General features: G+C 40.4%; 1 protein-coding gene across 3 annotated transcripts in view; it reads right to left on the bottom strand.

Moving 5' to 3' along the window:
- RAB11FIP3 (RAB11 family interacting protein 3) overlaps positions 1–24088 on the bottom strand; it is a 214908-nt gene that overhangs the window by 132429 nt on the left and 58391 nt on the right. For all 3 annotated transcript variants that reach the window (XM_050968147.1, XM_050968145.1, XM_050968146.1), the window contains exon 2: positions 5725–5818. Coding sequence is in view for 2 of the 3 variants with exons in the window: in XM_050968145.1 (XP_050824102.1) it covers positions 5725–5818 (94 nt within the window). In the remaining variant the exon portion in view is untranslated. The remainder of the gene's footprint in view (positions 1–5724; positions 5819–24088) is intronic.

The raw sequence follows: 24088 nt of genomic DNA, 5'->3' as shown, positions 1-24088 counted from the left end.
GAATGAGACAATACTCCAGTTGAGGCCTAGTCAGCCCGGAAAAGAGCAGAAGATTTACTTCTAGTATCTTGCTTACAACACTCCTGCTAATACATTCCAGAATGATGTTCGCTTTTTTTGCAACAGTGTTACATTGTTGACTCATACCTAGCTTGTGATCCACTATGACTAAGGCTATGATTTTGTCATGGAGGTCACGGAATCAGTGACCAAAGACCTCAGTGACTTCAGCCCTGAGGGCTGCAGAGTCCCCCCAGTGGCAGGAACCTGTGAGGTAACCCCGTCGCCTGAGGCAGCAGGGCCCCCAGGCTCTGAGCCACAATGGGTGCAGGGGGCTCCTTGCCGCTGTGGCGGGGCAGGGGGATCCCCGCAGCTGTCAGTCACCCCGCAGCCGCTCAGCCCCTTCCCATTTTATCATGCATATTTTTAGTAAGAGTCAGAGACAAGTCACGGACTCCCGTGAATTTTTCTTTTTTGCCCGTGACCTGTCCGTGACTTTTACTAAAAATATCCATGACAAAAGCTTAGCCTGAACTATAAACCCCCAGATCCCTTTCTGCAGTACTCCTTCCTAGGCAGTCATTTCCCATTTTATATGTGTGCAAGTGATTGTTCCTTCCTAAGTGGAGTATTTTGCATTTGTCCTTACTGAATTTCATCCTGTTTACTTCAGACTAGTTTTTCAGTTTATCCAGATCATTTTGAATTTTAATCCTATCCTCCAAAGCACTTGCAAACCCCTCCCAGCTTGGTACACTCCATAACCTTTATAAGTGTACTCTCTGCCATTATCTAAACCATTGATGTTTGATAAAAGCAAATTGCTCCAATCAGTAATCAACTCTCTGAAGGACTATAAGGCTTGAAACCACTGAAAATAAATAATTGTTCAATTCTCAGACTCATTAAGAAACATCCCGTGCCTGCTTTGAGTCTCTTCTTATGCTTCTATGATTAATAAAAACTTAAGGGAATTTGTTGTATATTTGCTATAGTGAATGAGCAAAACTAAGTTTTCTGTAGTTGCAAAACCTCAGTCCAAACCATATTTTCAATTGTTTAATGTTGTCACAGTAAGAAAGGTCTTAACGTTTCTGGGCCTGCTACTTCTGTCCAACTAAAAAACAACACCAGGGCACTGAATTATTGAAGAGAAACATTAGCCAGGGCTCTGTTAACACACACTCTTCTCAGATAGTAATTTCTCAGGCTTAATAGCTCTTTGCTTTCTTTGCTACCTCTTTAGAATTCAAGAGCCGTTCTTACAGAGCTGCATCACACCAAGACTTCAAGCTATATAGTCTGCAGTAAACTGGAAATATTTAGATTAGAAACTCCCAAGGGAAAAACCAATGATGTCACTCAGTGTTGAATGGTTATAAAGCCAACAAGCAATCTAAGCAGTGACCATAAGTCACTCCCACCCTCGAGGGTTATTAAATGTATTCATGGAACCAGACCTTTCCGAAAGGAGTTTCAGTAAAAAAACAGACTCCTTTCACACTTGTGGTTGTGTTGCCCTAAAACAGTGACACTCAGATTGAGGCTTCTGAGCTGCAAATGGCTCTTTCAATGAGTCTCCTGCAGCTCTTGGCAGCACATGATACTAAAGCACTGTGTGATTTAATTATTAACCAATCAGGATGCTTGTACTATGTTATTAAGTTAAGTTAATAACTTAGTGAAGTTATTTGCTGTAAGAACTGTATTGTATTTTATACACACACAATTACTATAGTAAATGAAACAATTAGTTGACACCACTGTGGCTCTAAAATATGCTTAATCTGCACTGCTGTCAGTGTAGCTCACTGACCATGCATGAAAGCAAGCAGCAGGTGAGCAGCAATAGAATTTACTCTCTACACCAGAATAAGTAAAGATGTTGGATCAGTTATGAAGGAAAATACACACATAAAATTCAGTGCAGAATAGATCAATACCCCTTCTCAACGTTTTAAAGATTAAAACAGAAAATGTACTCTAAAAGGGCTGAAAACAATCATTTCATGTTCTGCTCATAATATCCAGTTGCCCCAATGAGGACTGCTAAAATACTGGTTTTCATACAGGTAACAGCTAAATAGCATTCCTTCATACATTCTTTTCTGAAGACATCCTCATGTCTGAAGGGTCATTTTGTGGAAAATTCATTGAGATTATTTATATAACACTATAGGCATGCATGGCATTTTACTGACAAACACGACATGACCTTGCCGTTAGCAGTTTACAATACAAGTTGGCTAGAATACTGAAAATGGTATTATATGACAAAAATTACAAACAGTAAAAAATCAGAAGAATCTTATTACATCTGCTTTTTGTTAGACGTTATCTACACATGCTATGTTCACTGGTGGTTAGAGTAAAAATTAGTGCATTTGCATTAGCAATTTAGAAGGTTCTACATCCTAATCCAGAATTAGCCATGCACAGTAAGCACTCCATTAACATCACTTGACTATGTGCCTCTATTGACCAATCCCATGGGAAAATTGCAAGATTCAATATATACTAAATCCAAAGCAAGTTTTCCTAACTAGACTTACACTAATTTCAGCAAACATTTATGAAAACCCACTTCTGATTAGTAGGGCTGTCGATTAATCATAGTTAACTCACGTGATTAGCTCAAAAATATTAACTGCGATTTAAAAAATTAATCACCGTTTTAATCGCACTGTTAAATAGAATACCAGTTGAAATTTATTTTTTGGATATTTTTCTACATTTTCAAATATATTGATTTCTGTTACAACACAGAATACAAAGTGCACAGTACTCACTTTATTTTTGATTGAATATTTATACTGTAAAATGATAAAGAAACAGTATTTTTCAATTCACCTCATACAAGTACTGTAGTGAGGTCTCTATCATGAAAGTACAACTTACAAATGTAGATGTTTTGTTTTGTTACAAAAACAAAACAATGCAAAAAACTTTAGAGTAGGCATCTCAAACTCAATTTACAATGCATTCAGTAAGGGGCCCACACTTTCCTCGACTTTCTTCTTGTTGCTAACATACCTGAAGAAACCCTTCTTGTTACTCTTAACATCTCTTGCTAGCTGCAACTCCGAGTGTTATTTGGCCTTCCTGATTTCACTCCTGCATGCCTGAGCAATATTTTTATACTCCTCCCTGGTCATTTGTCCAAGCTTCCACTTCTTTCTTTACAATTCTTTCTACACATCAGGATGGTTTGTTCCTGCAACCTCAGTAAGGATTCTTTAAAACACAGCCAGCTCTCCTGGATTCCTTTCCCCCGTCATGTTATTTTCTCAGGGGATCATGCCCATCAGTTCCTTGAGGGAGTCAAAGTCTGCTTTTCTGAAGTCCAGGGTCCGTATTCTGCTGCTCTCCTTTCTTCCTTGTGTCAGGATCCTGACCTTGACCATCTCATGGTCACTGCCTCCCAAGTTCCCATCCTCTTTTACTTCCCCTACTAATTCTTCCCTGTTTGTGAGCAGCAGGTCAAGAAGAGCTCTGCCCCTAGTTGGTTCCTCCAGCACTTGCACCAGGAAATTGTCCCCTACACTTTCGAAAAACTTCCTGGATTTTCTGTGCACCATTGTATTGCTCTCCCAGCAGATATCAGGGTGATTGAAGTCTCCCATGAGAACCAGGCCCTGTGATCTAGAAAATTCTGTTAATTGCCAGAAGAAAGCCTCGTCCACCTCATCCCCCCTGGTCTATAGTAGATTCTCACCACGACATCACTCTTGTTGCTCACACTTCTAAAACTTAATCCAAAGACTCTCAGGTTTTTCTGCAGTTTCATACCGGAGCTCTGAGCAGTCATACTGCTCTTACATACAATGCAACTCTCCCACCTTTTCTGCCCTGCCCGTCCTTCCTGAACAGTTTATTTCCATCCATGACAGTACTCCAGTCATGTGAGTTATCCCACCAAGTGTCTGTTATTCCAATCACATTATAATTCTTCAGATAGTTGTGTTTGGTATTTTGACTTGTTTATATTCATTGTGGAAAAAAGTGACACTGCCTCCATGGCTGACTCTGCCCAGCAACTAATGAGGCTGCCTCCATGGCTGACTCTGCCCAGCAACTAGTGATGGTATCTCTGTCTCTCCCCCCCCCCGCCAATGGGAACTGCGGGGGGTGGTGCATGTAGCAGATATTGCCGGCAGTGTGGCTGCATACATCTCTCCTCCACGGGCTGCAGTGGGGAGGTTCTCGGGCCACAGATGGCCCACGGGCCGGGACATTGAGACCCCTGCTTTAGACCCTACAAGTCCACGCAGTCCTACTTCTTGTTCAGCCAATCGCTAAGACAAACAAGTTTGTTTCTCTCTCATAAGTGTAATGCTGCCCACTTCTTATTTACAATGTCACCAGAAAGTGAGAACAGGCGTATGCATGGGACTTCTGTAGCCCAGTATTGCAAGGTATCTATGTGCGATATATGCTAAACATTCATATACCCCTTCATGCTTAGGCTATCATTCCAGAGAACATGCTGATGATGCATTATTTTTTTTAATGAGCATTAATTAAATTTGTGACTGAATTCCTTGGGGAGAATTGTATGTCTCCAGCTCTATTTTACCCGCATTCTGCCATATATTTCATGTTATAGCAGTCTTGGATGATGACTTGGCACATATTCATTTTAAGAATAGTTTCATTGCAGATGTGAGATTTCTCAAGATAGTTACAGCACTCAACCCAAGTGCCTTCCAAACTCTTAGAAGCATGAGGCGTGGTGCATGCTTTCAGAAGTCATAAAAGAGCAACACTCTGATGCGGGAACTACAGAACCTGAACAGCCTTCTGTTGGTGGCATTTGACTCAGATGATGAAAATGAACATGCGTCGGTCCACACTGCTTTGTATTGTTATCGAGGAGAACCCGTCATCAGCATGGACGCATGTCCTCTAGAATGGTGGTTGAAGCATGAAGGGAATATGAATCTTTAGCGCATCTGGCATGTAAATATCTTGCAACGGCGGCTGCAACAGTGCCATGCAAATGCCTGTTCTCACTTTCATGTGACATTGTAAACAAGAAGCAGGCAGCATTATCTCCTGCAAATGTAAACAAACTTGTTTGTTTCAGCGACTGGCTAAACAAGAAAGAGGACTGAGTGGACTTGTAAGCTCTGAAGTTTTATATTGTTTTATTTTTTAATGCAGTTTTTTGTACATAATTCTACATTTGTAAGTTCAACTTCCAGGATAAAGAGATTGTACTACACTACTTCTATTAGATGATTGAAAAATACTATTTCTTTTGTTTTTTACAGTGTAAATATTTGTAATAAAAATAAAAATGAAGTGAGCACTGTACATTTTGTATTCTGTGTTATAACTGAAATCAGTATATTTGAAAAAGTGGAAAAACATCCAAAAATATTTAAATAAATGGTATTCTATTCGAGCTTAACAGTGCGATTAATAGTGATTAATTTTTTTAATCAACTGACAGCCCTACTGATTAGTTGTGAAATGCAATGTAGTAGCAGAGGTTTTTTAAAGTGCATCTAAAATCAGTCTGCCTTCTTCTTCATACAATGCAGAAAATAATGGACCTCATGTCACAACATTAATACTTTAAATAAGGTTTATAAGCTTTCTAAAGGCATCAGGAAATCCAGGAACTGGTTTTACCAAGCAATTGGTCTACAGGGTTAACTCCTTGAATTTCTAAATTTGATCTCTTTCCTTTGTTCATATTGTAATAGCAAATAAACTAACCTCCATTTCTGATAGCTCCAATTCCCCTATAGAAGTCTTCAAAGCTGATTACTCCAAGTCCACTGGGGTCTAGATATTTTGTTAGGTCCTTCACCTGCAATTACAAAACCAGCATTATAAATTTCACGGCAAAGCATTTCAAACACAGTATACTCCACTTATTTGGGAAGACTGTAATCAGATGGTGCTTTGTTGGATTGTCTCAAAGACAGTAGATTCAGCCTAATGATAGAAAATGGCAAGGATTGCTGCTTAATTGAGACAGTATTAACAAAAAAAATCCATTTAATGGGGACAAGCAGACACTGCCAAGGGGTTAACTGGTATTTAATGAACCATTAAATGGCAGTGAAATTCTAAGTGCCAATCTTAATACTGAACCCGACTGGCTAGGAGATACAAAGAGGAAATATAGTGAATATGAGTCAGTACAGTATTTTTGTTTCAACTTAAATTTTTTTCAATCAGACCCTTAAAAAAGAAAAAGCTTCTCTTAATTGGGACAGGTGCTTAATTCGGACAATGGGATGTACACCAGGGGGTCCCAATTAAGAGGATTCAACAATAACGAACTAATCTGTGTTATGTATTTAGACATAATTGGAAAACCTTTCATGATTAGGCAATGTTTAAAGGGGGCAGGGAGTAGAAAAAAAAAATCACATCAGCAGCTTGCAAGGATTAGGAGGCTACTACTGAATAGGAGACAAGGAGTAATAAGACATTTCTGGCAAACTAGCAATAATTATTTTGGCATTTCAAATAGAATAGTTACAATTAGAGGGCAAAACTAAAGTCATTCCTCAGCAGGCCAAACAAAGACTTCAAAAAGGTGTATCTAATACCCTCAATGGCTGCTACTGAGCCTTTGTTTCAGACAAACAATTATAGAATAGCTCATTCTTAGGATGTTGAAACAATTAACCACATTTTCCTAAGCTGTCATTTTAGAAAGTTACCCTTTCAAGTGACATTGAGGAGTCTTTATATATCTTAACACCATATACTCTAGGTCTAAAACAAAACAGAAAGCCCAGATGCTGAATAAAAGCACAAATGGAATTATAGAATTTGTTTCGTACTGCTGTCCTAAAAAAAGTCACAGAACTTTCCCAATTCACATTCTCCTTTCCCTTTCCAACTTAACCATTTATAGGAACCCATTAGGAAGCTTGGAGTTAGTTTCCTTATTGACTCTTCCTCCCGGGCCAAATCCATTATGAACACATACTAATTTCTGATTCCAGTTGCTCGGAGTTGCACGTTGCTAGACCTTGGATTATTTCTCTGTTTTTGCTTGTACTTGGCAAAAAAGGTGATGAGACACAGTATTTATTTTGAGAAAAATCTTGCACCTAAAAAGAATCTGAGAACAAACAAGAACAGGAAAAGCAGGAGTTTGGAGTTTACCAAGCTTAGCAGTGTCCCTTTGAATTGTCAATGTGTCACGAATGTCTCATCATCGTACACTGGTCTGTAGTTATATATATTAAAAAGCCACCCACACATGCACTTCAGTGACATTTAATCGAACTTTTCATGGTTCCCTGACAGTCTCATGCATGATTTCTAACATTTCCAAGAGGGAAAAAATACATCATTGCTTCAGAAAGACTCCACCTACCAAAAACAATTGCTAACATACCATTAAAGCACAGGAAGTGACAAGCAATAAGCCACAGACATTTTAAGGTGTAGGTCTCCTCCAAGTAATAACTTGTGAAACTAAAAAAAGACTAAACTAAAGAGTTATGTATAGGTTTGGTTACTTTTATCATGAATTTTCTGTGTTGGAACACTTTTGCTTTTAAAAGAACTAAGAGCATGCTAGCCAGTAAATTGCTCAGAGAACATAATTACCTTACCCTTAAAAAGTACATTGAAAGAAACAAAAAAAGTTAAGATATTGCATTTTGATACAAACTTATGCAGATTTAAGGATCAAATCCCCACATGCGAGACTGAAAAATGTACACTGATTTACAAATACATGAATGCCCATATTCTTCATTTCAAGCTTATCTTGTTTAGAGAAAACTAAACAAATGGGCAAATAATGGAGTCTTCATCGCAGCAACTCACTTTACAGTCTAAAATCCTATTTCCAACATAACTCCTGACAGTTCTTTAGGGCTGAAGCACCCCTCTCAAAAAATTCATCTTGGGTCTAAGACAACCCAGGGCTAGATCCTCAGTTCAGGTATATTGGCAGAGATCCACTGAAATCAATGGAGCGAATGCTGATTTACATCAACTGAAGCATTTCCCCAAGCGTGGAAATTAAGTAAAAACCAATTCTGTCATCCTGCGGGGTTGGGGTATTGTTTGGTTTAAGTAAGTAGAGATGGAAAGCTAAAACCAAACTAAACCACTTTTCCTGTTTTTCAAAAAAAGTATTTGTTGCTACATAGGTAAACAGATGAACTCACATTTTAGACTTCGATTTTAATCGGAGTCAAATTTCCTGTCAGATTGAAAAAGGTATTTTACAATAAAATAAGCACATGAGAATGTGTATCAGTTCACATAATCTCAAGTAAGTAACTCTCCCACCGTGAGCTATAAGGAACTGCAACTATGGCTGTGCTTTGCATAGCACAATAGGGCTGCAATCCAGATTGAGGCCTATGGGCAGTATGCAAAATAAAGTTATAATTAACATTCAACACAAAGTCTCCACAAGGGTTTAACTGCATGGTTACTGGCAACACTACCGAGTCAATTAACCCACCAGTGCCCAATCCCAGTGGCACACCCAGCAGATAATCCCCCTCTGCACACAGGCACAGACAGACCAGCTCCTTGGAAATTCACACAGCCAATCCACTGCCATATCACATCAATACTCACAGGGCCAAATTTTCCAGTCTACACAGTTCACCTTGTGCTGCTCATGCTGCACAAAGTGAACTTAAGACAGCCAGAATGGCAGCTACAGAAGGCCCTTTGTTTTAGGGGAATCTCCACAGGCATGAAGTCAGCAGAGGCAGCTCCATCATCTCATAGGTGTGAAAATGAGCCTCCCACATGTAAGGGGAGTGTGGACCAAATCTCCACAACACCCAGTTCTCCACTGGCATCAGGTTGCCATATTAAGTTAACACTGCGTTGGGGTGAGGGGGAAGGGGAAGAGGAGATACAGGATGACTTTAAATTGAGCTAGAGCCAGGCAGCTGAAAGTCAGGGAGCTAGATCTGGCTCTGGCTCCAGCTCCCTGATGCCACCCACACTCTCAGTCAAGCGACTCAAACATTAGAACAGGTTACAGAACAGAAGCCGAAGCTTATGTACACATACTCCACATCGGCAGTGAAGGATTGCAAACATACCATTCAGTCCTTGTGGAAACAGATCGCCATCATGGCATATTTTGTTACTGTCAAGAGACCCCAAATCCTGCGCATCCACACACAAGCTACATTTAGATCCTAAACAGACAGAGTCTCTGCATGCCCTTGCTGATTCTCTACTATGCACACACACAGATCTCCTCTCAGACACCTAGCTTGAGAGAGAGAGACCATGCACAAGTGCATACTTGCACAGGTCATTGGTTTGCGCTCTCTTGTTCTAAGTTAATGCACATTACTACAACATGTTACACAAATATTTAAGAAGTTGCAAGAAAGAAATACTATGCAATATATTTCAATTTCTATTTCTCAAAAAGACAGATTTATGGTGAGTCAACCTGTAGAACTCCTTGCCAGAGGATTTGTGAAGGCCAAGATTAACAGGGTTCAAAAAAGAACTAGATAAGTGCATGGAGGATAGGTCCATCAATAGTTATTAGCAAGGATGGGCAGGGATGGTGTCCCTAGCCTCTGTTTGCTAGAAGCTGGGAATGGGTGACAGAGGATGGATCATTCCCTTTGGGGCACCTGGCATTGGCCACTGTCGGAAGACAGGATACTGGGCTAGAAGGACCTTTGGTCTGACCCAGTATGGCCGTTCTTATGTGAGCAGTCAATCTTAACTGCATTTCCTGATGTGTGTGAGCTTAACTATGAATCCATAACATTGCAGTAGTGGGTATTTTTGCATCAAATAGAGAAATAATAAGCAAGAGTTACAGTTTACAAGTAGATATGGGCAGGGGGGAAATCACATCTTGGACATAAAAATCTAAACAAGATCTTATAAAGCTACTTATGTAGGTATCAACCATCCATATTAACACAAACAGAAAAAAACAAAAACAAAAAACAAAGCTTCTCATGCTGAATTGATGTTTTGCTTGCTGAAAAGAGCAGGATTTATTTTATCAATCAATCAACCCTTCCACTTCAGCAAGGCCTTTTGACCATCTTTAACTATGTATAAAGCATTATGGATTGTCACACAGAATCGTAGGACTGCAAGGGATCTCAAGAGGTCTTCTAGCGAATGTCTGTTAAAAGCATCCTCCTTTTAAAATGCACAATGCTTGAGGTTTAATTACTTGTCAACCAATAACCTGCTTCAGTAATTATTTCTGGAACTACATTACCTTCACCCAAGTTCCAAACTTCAACAGACAACAGGAGGTACAGTACATGAAGTTCAGAGTTGTGTGTGATTTCAGAATGGCCTGCTATCATTGCTGTTAAACAGCACTTGGGGGGTGAGAGGAGAGGAGAGAGAAAGATTTTTTTTTTAAACTCTTCAAAGCTATTCTCTTCTCTTACCCTAACAGCTGGTCACGTCTGAAGTGTTTTGGATACATATTAAAGGATGCTAAAAAGAATATTGTATTTTTTCCTTGTTATTAATGCAAAATTGCTACTTGATTATGCCCAAAACTTGTAAAGAAATGAGCACAAGGAAATATATCCTTATTTTACTCTTTACACATACAAACTGAATCACTGAGAAACCCTGTCTTGGGGGCGGGGAAATCGATGCTGAGATTTCATTCACGTAATACACTTGAACATTCAAAGCAGGCCAACTAACAAGCTTAATCTTCCAGGTACACAAATTGCATCCATGCTGCAGTGAAATACTACCTTGGATCAGTGAAAAGGGTTTAGTACTGGAATTATTCCTCCCTCTCATGTGGAAAAATTCATTTTCTGGTCTCTTCAGTTATCCAAAAGATACAAGTACCGAGGTACTACAGGGAGGTATCAGAGATAAAGTTAGGAGGGAAGAATTTTGGTGCTCCTACCAGTAATCTCAGGAAAAAATATTTATATATATTATTATTTATTTAGGGCAGGGGAGGAAATCAAGAAAGAGGGATGCATTTTGGTGGGATGTTTTAAGAACACCTACACAGACAACTTGTAAAGTTTTATGCTATTCTGAATGCAAAATATATGCAGTGGAGGCAGGCCAATCACATGTCATAGGCTCAGACAGAACACTGAGCCTACAGGAAGCAGGCAGATGCAAGGGAAGAATCAACCAAACAAACAGCTATCAAGCTAAGGTCACAACTGTGTAGTCCTTTATCAGTAGGGAGAACAGTTTGAGTTAGAGAAAATTCTATACTTGTTTTCACACGGGGAAAGATACACTTAGACTGAATCCAGCAGGTGATGGAAACCAGCCCACAAAACCACAGCATATAGCTGGACCCAATAAAGAGGGAAAGACAGGTGTTGGCTGGAGACATGGACTAGACACTCCTGGAATAGACCACAAAGTGGAGGGGTGGGGGGAGATAAATGTATCCAAAACTGACAAAATGACAGTTCAGTTGTGAGACAACTTTTGAGATAAGATTCAGCAGACCCAAGGAAACAGAGACATGTACAGAACACATGCGTGGATGACAACTTAGCCCAACCAGTAAGGGCGGGGGGGGGGGGCAGGGAAGAGGAGGAGAGAAATCAAGCTTACCTCACAAAATTCTCCTCCAATTGTTCAAAAACTATGGATGATCCTTGCTGGATATTCAATACCAGAAATATCTAAAGAACATTCTGCAAGGGAGAGGCAGACAACAGGACTGTGTGCTGCCTTCCCAGAGCCAAGATGTGAAGTCACTCTAAAACTGGATTGGCTTTTGAAGTCAAGGGCAAGGATCGATTGGCGATGGTTTATATCAGCGCTAATGACATGGCATTGCAGGATAGCTCCCAGATAACAGATGATTCTGGGAACTCAGAAGCGCGCTGAAGAAGAATGTCCAAGCAATCTTCTCCAAGATCCTTCCTGTCCCATGAAAAAAGATGGGAAAGCAGAAGATTCTAGACATGAACTGCTGGGTGGAGAGGTTTGGTTTTGTGGAACACTGATCCACATTTTATGGGGAGAAGGGACTGTATGGTTTGGATGTCCTCCACCTCACTAGAAAAGCGATCAATCTCTGGGACAGGCTAGCTAGAGTAGCCAGGAGTGGATTAAACTAACAGCAAAAGGGGAGGGTAAAAAGAAGGAAGATATGAGCACTCAGCACAAAATCAAAACGTTGAGAAGAAAAATCAAAGAACCCAAAAGACATGGAGAAGAAATTCTTTAATTGCCTATACAAGACTGCTATGAGCCTGGGTAACGAACAGGACAAAACTGGAATTGCTCATTTGTGAGCTAGTTGGTATTACTGAAACCTGGCAGGATGATTCGGATGACTGGAATGTTAAAACCAATTATTAGAACCTATTTAGGAAGGATTGAGTGGGCAAAAGGGAAAAAAGAGATGGCAGTATGTCTAAAATAGAATTACCTGTTTCCCAGGCACTGATAACTCAGAAGAAAGTGATCCTGAATGCTTATGGATCAACAGAGAAAGCTCATGATGGGGTACTAGTTGGTGTTTGCTACACCACCAAATCACACTAGAGAACAGGACCACTGCTTCTTTACACACCGATTTACAACGTTAGGGGAAAAAGCTGTATGATCTCAGGAGACTTCAATTTGAGTGACATATGCTGAAGGTCTCATGCTGCCAGTACTAATACATCATTGGAATTCTAAACATGATAAATGACCATTTTCTAACAAGAGAATTCTATATTAGACCGTGTCCTAAGAGATCAAGAGGAACTGATCACAGAACTAAGAATTAATGGTAGCTTGGGTACAAGTGATCTTGACTGGATCACATTTATAATGTGCAAACAGAATGAAGTCCAGACCAGTAAGATATATACCTGGTGCTTTAATAGAGCCAATTCTTCAAAGCTCAAAACAATTATGAGCCAAATCAGCTGGGAGGAAGAATTCAATAAGAAAAGTGAGAGTGATCATTTGGAATCATTTAAGAATACCTTAGTAGATGCTGCAAAAGCCACAATCCCACAAACGAGGAAAAGGGCCTGTGACAAAGTCAAGCTGGACAGCTGTAAGAGGGTGAGGGAAGGCAGATATATTAGCCTTAGAATGATAAAGGCCCTTTTCCCTATAAGCTGAAAAGGGGTTACACCTTAAATCAACTATGGACATCCAAGTCCAATAAGGGGCTGCCTGAGACCTTTAAAAACCTCTCCTCTGGTGAGAGAGGAGGGAGAGAGACAGGCTGCTGCAGGGCTAGTGGCATCAGGGAGAAAGATCCTCCAGTATGATCTTGTAGGGCTGGAATAAAGGGTTATTGCCTAAGAAAACACTTTTTAAAAGAATATGCTGATAACATAGTACAGAGACTTGATCTTTGTGGGTGTATAAGAATGTACAAGCACATGAAGGGACTCCTGGATGAACTCCAGGCTTTCACTTGTTTAGTACGGTTGTTAAACTATGGAATTTGAACCAGCCAGGAGAACAAATGCTATTTGTTTACTTCATTTTAGGGTTTATGAAAGTGATAATCATTTCATCCAAGTATCCGCTATGAATCTATCTGATCTTGGTTGGAGGATTTAAAAAAAAAAAAAGCCACACACACACACCACACATCATCAGCAGACTTCCTCCAAGAGGCAGAGACATAGGAAGGTCCAGTGGTAGGTTGTATCGGACTGGAGAGCCTTAGCCTGCTCAGTCACACAGGCATAAACAGTATAACGGCGGCTCCTGTCTTCCTACCTTTTATATTGTACTGGAGAGCAAAATTGGGGGGGGAGGGGCAAGCTACCAGCCACATACAAACAGAGCAAATGTCTGTAGGATAGGAAAATAGGAATGTCAAGATAGAAACTTGACCTTTAGGAAGCTGAGATGTTTCAGACTGAGCCCTGCTCTGTTTAGCCCAAGTTCTTTGAGCCTAGAAATAAAACGGGGAATAGGTTGTATAAAATGGATGATTTCATTCATGTCCTGGCATTTCCATGGATTGCTCAAGATTGGGAATGGAACATTGGAGTTCACAACCTGGCGCAGTCCCCTTGTCTGGACAGATTCCACTCTGATGTTTGTCTACCCAACCATGGGATCCCATGTGCTTCAAAACCCATTGGCCTTGGTACCAACTAGTCACTGGCACCAGCTCTGGGTCGCTTAGATGCAGGCCCCATATATGGCCCCACAGCCCAGCTGCCCTTGAGCCCTAGACCAGCGTCCATTCTCCGTCAAGTCCATGGTTGCTTAGACATGTTTCCCCACAGTCCACCTGGCTGTGAGCTCTGGTTCAGAGTTAATCCCTTAAGGGGCCTTGTGGCAGGAAAGCAAGGAACTCAGACTTTGCACAGGAATTCTTTAAGCACAGATACTTTACTTTTAAAGCATGCTAAAGACCACAAATCTTTGCGGGGGGGGGGGGGGGAAGAAGTCCATGTTTCCTCCCCTCCCCTTTGATCTCTTTCCTCCTGTCAGTTCTGGGTTTGGTCAGCATCTCAAGGCTAGGTAGTCTGTACTTGCCTCTTGCTTAAACAACAAAAAAAACCCTCTTTCAAACAGTTTGTCCTCTTTTCTGCTTATGTGGTTCTACTGGGAAAATTCCAACCTTCAGCCCTCCACCTCCCAGCACCTTCTGTGTAGAGATAGTCAAAGTGAATGGCTCAACCAGTAGAAAACCCATTGTTACAGCAGGAAAGAGTCATTTGTTGTTGACGACCCTAGATTGCTCTGTGCCAGCTTCTCATACATTTATGTGTCAAGACCCCACTACAAAACGGATGCTCTAAATTTACATTGAAAGTTACAATACAAAGTGGAGTGGCAGAAAACAAATGAGGTTCACAGAACAAGATGGAGTTCATAATCTGACACAGGCCCAATCCATCACAAGCTGTGCTTGTGATTCTTGCATAGCTTCACAGGAGACCCTTTCTGGGCCATCTCCAGTGACCTCATTTGGATCAGAATTATAGTGGTCATTTCCTCTCACACTGAAGGAGCCTGGCATCAATCAGGGGCTTAACTCCAGGCAGTGCTGGCTAGGAGTCATGCTGATTGCTCTGCTGCAATTCAGGACAGTGACTAACCTCGCTTCAACAACCTGCATGTATTCCACTTGCAATGTGGCATTTTCTCCCATCATACTTCAAGGACTGCTTCCATTTGCCCTACGATCTCTATTCCTTTCCACAGTGTCTGGCAGGAGCCAGGATTGTAAGGCAACTTTTCCAATGACTCTGAATAACCTCAGCTTTCCATAAAGTTTTCCATTTTAGTGCTTAGAGAACAGGGAATTTATTTGCTTGAGCAACTAATCTTAAGGGCAAAGCCCCACATACCTGTGTGAAATAGATTTGTGTCCCCCACATCTTTTTCCAGGGAGAAGTTCTTAGGCTATGGGATTTTTGTATCGGGAGGGACCACATTTGCAATATTGCCTACTATAATTAGCATTGGGTAGCAAAAGCATGGAGACAGTGTGTCACATGGCGTCCATAGTGTTTTTATTTGTTCTGCTTGGTCTGATGCCATCTGAGTTCTCTCATGCCCAAGACAGGGGGATAAGGTGATGCCAGCCTGAATTCGGCTGCCCATGGAGAGCCCGTCCAGTGCAGAGGACACTCAGTGTAAAAATCTCCCCTACTTAGAAATGGCTCTTTCCTGGTGGTCAGGGATTCACCATGTTCACCTTTTGTAGTGAGGGCTGGCAATATAATGGGATGGATCCAAGGCTGCCTGTGTTCCTGGAGGTAGAACTGATGGTGGCTGTGAAACAGACCTCTCAGAACATGACTGCAATCCTGGCTCTGAGGGGGATGGATGCACACTCCATAAATAGCTCCGCTCCTTCAGAAGAGCTCTAGGCTTCTGAGGCACATGATGCAGGTCCTACAGTGAGGCCATGAGCAATACTTTGGAAACAGCATTAACTTAAATAAAAACCAAAACACACTCTCCTTTGGCAGTAATTCTAAGAAAGTAACAAAAAAACTATACACACACACACACATTTAATGTGCCGGTGGGGTGTTGTTTTTTAAGTGTAGTTATAAATAAAGCAGGCACCAAAACATACCAAATGTTCCAGCCACATTCCAAGCATACCTTCAGCAGTGCCTATAAGATGAGTAGGGCCATAAATATTCCCAAGTTTCAGTCTCTGGGCTGTTTCATTGGGCCTCTGACAAACTAAGGCGTTATCTAGAAACATTTCTAGAGCATGTATCACTGTACCATCTACACATTGTCAAATGTCAAAAGCATTGCTTCCTATTGACTTCAAGCCAATGGGGAGGAGAAGGAAGAATAGTTTGGCTGTGTACAAGGACAGAAACACCTGATCTAAGAAGTGTGACATGGCAGGACTTCTCATTCTAAAAGGAGCTTATCAGGTTTTCTGCATCAGCTTTCGAATGGTTGGTGTGATCAAGGTAAAACATCATCTAAACTTCATTAATACCATAGAGAAGCTGGTGTGGGGGGAAGGGTCTTCAGTAATCCCCCTCACCGTCTAGTCATCAAGTCTCTTATTCCAGTAACTGTAAAATGATAGATCATGTTGGCAGCAAGCAAATTGCAGTGCTACTTTATAGTAGCACTGCAACCTACCTACGGGTGCACAGACATAAACCACTTCTCTAGAGGGGTTTATCCTACAAAGTGCTGAGCACCATCAATTCTGGAAGCTGCCTCACAGGATCAAACTCCAGGTCAGCTAAGTTAGGGAAGCCTAAATGAGAACACAGCATTGGGAAATGAGAATCAGGGGAATCACCTGAGAGAAAAAAAAAAGTTACCGCATATGAAGCTGAATTATTCATATAAAAAGAATAAGTGCCCTCTTTAATGCTACAAGGTAACCCCACATTCTAAGCTGGCAGAAATTTTGCCATTTGGAAACTAAGATCACAGAATCATCAAAGTTTTAGCAGCAGAACTGCTCGTTCTGGACTAATCATCCAACAATTTAAGGACCTTTGTCTACTGGAGAGAACACACACACACAAAAGCAGCAACTAACACTTGTCAAAGTTTTACAGGAAAAAAAACCCCCACAAACTTTAGACTACCCAAGATATTTTCCAAAAATATTTAAATAAAACAGATTTATAAACTCAGATAACAAAGTTTCCTGTGTTTTTAAGATAAAGGCAGAGGTTTTACTTTTGAGAGAAGTACTACACAAAAGCCTTGAGGGTGACTTGCAAAGAAAAATAAAGTTGGGTTTGTAACTTCTTGTTGTGGTCGTTCTTTTTGGATATACACGTATGGCCCAAAAATGTTTTCTCCTTCTGGGAAGAGTTGATTGTGTTTGTTATTTTACTTTCGAAAATAAAAAAACAACAATTCTTGTCTTCTTGTCTCTTGGTGGTGAACTCCCTGAAGGACCAGAACCGGTGAAAGCATTCTCAGCTCTTAATAGAAGTAAGGAGGATGGCTAATATTTCATAGAGAGAGACCTTTTCTCACAAATGATTGACCAGTGTGAAACCCAAATGCATTTTGAAGTGACCAGAAGTCCCTCTCCTTTGCACAGATTTCACTCTACTTGCGATGTCCAGCAGGCCAGTGCTAGCCTATTGGGTGCCCTAAGCAGCAATATTTTTGCTCCTCCCTCTCAAATACTAAAAACAGGCAAGTTCTTATAATAAAAAGTGAGTGGGGTTCCCCTCTTGAGGAGCTCAGGGCCTTAAGTAATTGCTTAGTCTGCTTATGCCTAGCGTCGGCTCCAATGTCAAGCCTCCTAAATATGTAGCTTTTGGAGTATCTTTCAGGAAAAGGTGCAGCACAGAAGATGCAAATCGCAAATGTAAATAAGGAGCTGGAAGGACAAGTGGCTTCTTTTACGCATCATAAAAATGACACAAACCCAGTTCTCCCCTTGTCAATTCCCAGCAACAGTTCCAGTTACACAATATTGATGAGGACTCAGATTGCTGCTCCCAACGTAACATGAGAAATCAAGGGCTACAAAAATTTTGGTAACCGATTGCTTTTGAAATTAACCAAAATGATATATATCTTCCCCTACAGTTTCAAAATTCCTCAGCTTCCAATGCTTTGAAAATGTCAAGGTGGTTTCTTTTTCAATCTCCTGCTACATTGGTGAGGAAACTGAAATTAAAGTTTGTATTTAAAATTACTTTTTGAAGTGTTGTGTTAAGAATTTTGGTTTCCTTTTTTTTTGGGAGGGGGGGTGTCTCCCAAGAGATATTTATTCCTTTTTCTAAATCAGATCAACACATGGTTAGATTATCTTTAATATCAGACTAAACCAGAGAGTTTTAAAATAATGCAATTAAACTCTTTCAAAACAATAAAGTCACTAGCCAACAATGAAGTGCTGCCTCTAATGTAGCATAACACTGTAAAACAGTACTATAAAACACTTATTTCCTTCCCCATTCAGCTAAGCAGTTACATAACCCTCAACTACAGTAGAGATGAGAACCAGTTTCCCACGCTGAAACGAATGCTATCTACAGGGGGAAGAACCAAACTAAACCAGACAGTGTGTTCAGGCCAGCAGCTGCAAGGGACATGAAAGCATCACCCTTCGGGTCACTTAGTTAGATCTTCCTTTTTGAAGCAGTAAAACCAGTGAGGTCTTAATTGCATATTAATGAGAAATGGGGAGAAACGTTAGTTGAAATGAGCGGTGACCTCAAGAGGTTCGTAACAATGCAAGAGGAAATGGAGCATTTTTAAACTCAGTGTGTAATTAGAAATCTGCATGAAAAAGGTTTGCTTCTTTTAAAATAAGTGCTAAATCACTCCTTTTTTCAAAGAGTGTTAAAAACATTACACTTAGTGAAATCATACTAGTTGTATCATTTTATCATTCAGCGTCAGGCAAGCCACAATTGAACGCCTGTAATTCTCTCTGCAGGACAGTACAGTGCTGTACAGTTTGTTAGTGGCATGTGCTGTCACACATCAAGCAGTTCTAATTAGATCACATATGATTTGTAAGTCAGTGAGATGCCACATGCCTGTTAGAGGAAAAGGATGGACCTTTATGAACACGCCATACTTGTGTGGGCTCACTCAGTATCCATTTATCTGCACTTCAGAAAAGAGAGATAGGTAAGACACAGGCATGGTGCAAGTGTAACATGACGACACGGCAATGCAGCATATTTCCCAGAGGCCTACAGCTGTAATCTAAACTACCATGCTGGACACCCATATTCAGAAGCATTGTTCAGCCAATATAAATAGCAGACCGGCTAAATGAATTGGCAAAAGTTAGGTTTGCACCTTCCCTGCCTAGGTTTATGAGTCAGTAATTTTTTAAGGTATTTAGTGTTGCAGAAGGCATCCAGAGATCCCTATGCCTGCCCGAGGCAGTTTCTATTCTGCTGCAATTATAGCTAATTAATTAATCTTTAAAATATCCTCAAGGGACTGGAACTCATTACAGCGAGAAGTGATGGTCAATTATGACTGAGCAAGGCAAGATTTGTAAGTGGTGGTATTTATCTATAATTGCCAGGGCAGTACACTGCTCTTTGCTTCTGATCTATCTGTGGCTTTTCTAAAAAATGCAAAGCTTATAGTTTAGTATGTTAAAGCTTTTTTTGCAAAGGTCTAGCACAAATAATGCTCAGCAGGAATGTCTTCTGCAGCTTGGCAAAAAAACAAGTTCCTGCATGCATGTCAGATCATACACTGTCTCTTGTCACTTTAATCCTGAAAATGTTCAAAACTGCAAGGAAGAAAGATCCCTCAACCCAACAAGGAAGTTAATTAAAGAAGAGGAATGATGTATTCAGTTCTGTTTTGTTCCCATCTCCCCCTATGCCAAAGGAGACTGAAACCTACTTCTTGGGACTCAGTTGCTCAGTTCACACTAATCTGTCAGAAGCTCCAACGAAACAATGGGTAAGATATATTCTAGAACTGAGTGGAATGAGCATCTCACATTCAATCCACTTGGTCATCTTGCTTGAAACAAAATCAGGTCAGTTTAAAAAAAAAAAATACAAAAACAGAAGTCAACAAACACTTAGCATTACCTCAGAGGCCTGTCCAAGTTAATCAGTGATTGGAACATGCAGCATCCCTTCCTCTTCTCCCTCCAGAGGGAAGTGGGGGGATGGGGTGGGGAAATTAAATCTTAGCCATTTAAGAAGTCAACTTTCAAGTCCATTTTTCCTGATTTATCAAGACAAAGGCTGTCTTGGCACATGTTGGACATTTGATATATGTCACCAAGTTCCCTGGTTTTGTACAAGGATCTCTTATATGAATTACATTAAATTAAAAAACAAACATTCTGTTCCAGGTATCATGACTAGCCATTCACAGACTCACTCTCATTCAGATGCTGACACAGGAAGTATTCTAACTTCCACAGTCTGAAGTTGTGTGCAATGTGTCAGGAAGGGAGTAGATATACAGTAAAATTCCTTGCCTCTAGGTGAAAACTCCCACTAACAACACTGTGAAGTATCCGAGGATAAGGATGAGGCAAGTTGTGGAATATTCCAGCTTCTTTCAAAAGTTCTATTTAAAAGAAAAAAACAAAGGAAGAACTGCATTTAAAAGTTAATCAGGAATGGAGACTGAACCAAAAACCCATGCAGCTGACTAAATAAGTATCCTGTATATAGGATAAATATCCTACCAGTACTAAAGCAAGGACATTTTTAGAAGAAGAGAGCCATATGGATTGGGAGTGTGAAAAATACAACAAAATACTTTCCTTCAAAACCTCAGGTTTCAACAGGAAGGAGGACTGGAATCCAAGCCAAAGTACATATACAATTGTAAAAAGAGGTGGCCAGCACCCCTATAAGGCAGCTGAAACAAAAAAGCATGTCTCTTCCCCCCGCACACACCCCAACCAAAAACCCACCAGCAGACAAAACTGATGTACTAGGTCTAGTCATGTGCTGACAGCTGGCTTTCTTTGAACCTCATAGGATTTACACCCTCCTTATGCAGGGTTACACAAATTTATTGAAACAGGAACAATATAGGAAACTTGTGTGTGCTTCATCATCAAGAAGGCTGCAGGATAAAGCTATGTAGCAGAGGCAAGTAAGGGGGTGGGCACGGTTTCTTACAGTTTATCTTGCTGAGGAATATCCTCAAAGTATCAGAAGTGCTGCGGTTTCACACTATATATAAGGCTAGTTTGAGAACTAAGTTTTCATTATGTCTTTTATAGTAGATAAAGTCTAAACATGATTTCTAATTTCTCTAAAGTTTTTTTATTAAACCACAAAATTTCATACATTAGACTAACAAATAAAAAAAACTGTAAAAAGGGCTGACTGAAGACAGCTTCTTAGAAAAACAGCAACCACACTGAAAGAAAAGGACCCTTTAATCATACTGTTTAAGGAAGACATTCTTGATTTCTTGCCACCCAAATCTCAATGCCAAAACAAGGCACTCTCCGCGAGCAGGCACTCCCTGCTGTCAAATATATTAGTTTGGCCAAACCAGTTTGAAAGTTGAGCAAGTTCTCCTCCCAGTTATAGCTTCTCTTTTTGCAGCAGTTTCAGTTTAGAGTCAGAAAACTCTGGGACGCCAAGAAGCTGTCAAAAGCTTTTGTGGTTTTAACAGTTCACAAGCGCTCCAGTGCTGCACCCCTTTGCCCAACCTGAAATGGCTAAAGCAAGGTCAATCAGGATCATATCAAAGTCTAGAGGAGAGCAAAACATTTTCTCAAAAGCTGGAGTGTAAACTCTTCATGGGCTTTTAGATTTTGATTTTTGAAAAGCAACAAATAACTTAGTAAAACATGGAGGGGCCAGATAAAATCCACAATTCAAATCCAATGCTTCCTCTAGCTTTATTTAAATTCCCTTGCAATAGGACATCCATTTCCACCACTGGGTAGTTCTTCTGTAGCAGTGAGCAAGCCTGTAAAAGGAAAAAAGTTCTAGGATAGAAACAAAATTACAATCCCCTCCAAACCAGGACAAACAGCAATAAGAGGAAATATTGATAGATCTGACCCCTAAAATTATTGTAATGAAGCTGACATATAGTTTCCATATTTTAATCTTGAAACCAGTGGGAGTATACCAATATCTAGTGATAACTGTGGAAAAATACTGCTCCCAACATATGAATGGAGAAGAAAAGCCTTTTGAAGAATGATAACCAAGTGGACAGCTAGAACACAGGACACTAAATAGCATGAGTAATTTGGGAGTTTTCACTCCCTAATCACATTCATAGAATCAGAAATAATGTCCTTCAGGCGGGATTTGCTTCACCGCCCCACAAAAGAATTTCCACCTCCCAACCCATGAAACTTGGCAGATCCACCACAGCCAAAGGCCTGCTCTAGACAACACAACTCTTGTAAAAGCCATGTCAATACAAAACACAAAAGAACCTATCCTTTTTCATGGATCCTATTATCACGTGCTCTTTAAACGTGCCAAGGAACTTCACAAATCTCGACTATAAAAAGGTGAAAACCTATCCTATAGTGGATACCACAGAGGACAGAGGTGTGCCTCAGCATTTATGGGTATGTAATAGAGACTTACCTGGACAACTAAGTGGGATAAACATCGGAAGCATGAAATCAGACCACCACCTAACATGCTCATCACACCACTTACTGAAAGTCTTCTAAACTTAGGCACAGGGTGAAGCAGGGCATTCCTATGCAGCAGCAGAAATATAAGATAAGACATTCACGAGTTTTCTTGCTGAAAGGAAGCTTTGGAGCTCACAATGGAGACTAACTTGTCCCTTCCTAAAAAACCTGAGGCTGAGTTAATTACAAATAGGGTGATCAGACAGCAAGTGTGAAAAATCCAGATGGGAGTGAGGGGTAATAGGAACCTATATAAGAAAAAGACCCAAAAAATCAGGACTGTCCCTATAAAATTGGGACATCTGGTCACCCTAATTACAAACCAACATGTGAAATTTATGGTTTAAAAAGACAAAAAGATGTTTAATGACTGGGACAACTAGATAATTTGAATGAATTCTTGCAGAGAAATACTCTGGTTCAATCAGAATTCTGGAAGTCCAGGTGAACAATCAACCCTTTCAAACCCTGTTGTCTAGATGAGCAATGTAACAGTGGTAAGATGTCAGGTCTCTCTACACACCTGCAGTGACTCTAAATTGACATTTTAAAATTCCATACTATGCTAGCTTTATTGAGAGGAAAATAAGTTACTCAGTTACAAAACTCACCCTCCGATTTGTCAACTGCCAGCATTCCCAATTCAACCTAGAATGGGAAAAAAGTTGTTCTGCTTCTTACATTTTCCACCAGTAATAAAAAAAAAAAAGTTACAGAGTGAAGGAGACATCTATTTATGCACAAGATAATTGACTCCAGCTCCCACAGTTGCACTAGTTCTGCAAGTGCCAAGGCTGATAAAAACTTGGTTTGGCCAATAAAATAAGAAGATATGATTCAGAGACCCCCTCTCTGGGAGCAGAGCTACTGAGTATGACAATATCATTCTTACGCAGTCAATTCTGTCTAGAGCCATGCTTCCAGAATCTCCCTCCTTCCAGAATCTTCAGAAAGTTTTATTGTTCACTAAAAACTGTGTCCAAAGCAGACATCTTGGACAAACAGAACATCCTCCAGAATCAGAAAAGGTCTCTGGAATAATGAGCGAACAGAGGATAATGATGCATAAGTTTAGATGGACTATATAACCTAAAAGACCCAGGACTTCAGGAAGGAACAAGATCCTTGTGGGATCAAGACCTTCAAACATCCCTAGGGGGAAAAATTGCAAAAACAGAATTTATGAAACTAAAATCTGTTTTATTTTCATGGGTAAACACAGAAGAAGCGTCATACCTCAGATCCCAAATGGTAAACAGTGATACATACACAACACCGCGAAGCAGATGCCTTCTGAAAGATGCCTGCAAAATATTCACAACAACTGCTTGCATCTTTCAATTCCCTAGGCAGATAGTACGTAGCACAAGGGAGTCAGACAAGCAGCCATACCTTCTCAGTTAAAAGGCAGTTAGAACATTAACTTCAAACACATGCAGCCTTTCACAAATGAGAGAGTGGATGAAGTGCAATGGTAAGAACTTTTGGGAAGGGACATCTCCTCCTCAGAATCCACAGTTCTGTTGGAAAACTGTTTATCTACTATTAATATAGTCCTCTTAGATGTTAAGACACTTAATGAGTAGATAAAGT

This window comes from Gopherus flavomarginatus, chromosome 9 (genome assembly GCF_025201925.1).
Source record: "Gopherus flavomarginatus isolate rGopFla2 chromosome 9, rGopFla2.mat.asm, whole genome shotgun sequence".
Taxonomy (NCBI): domain Eukaryota; kingdom Metazoa; phylum Chordata; order Testudines; family Testudinidae; genus Gopherus; species Gopherus flavomarginatus.
This window is presented reverse-complemented; position numbering and strand designations above follow the sequence as displayed.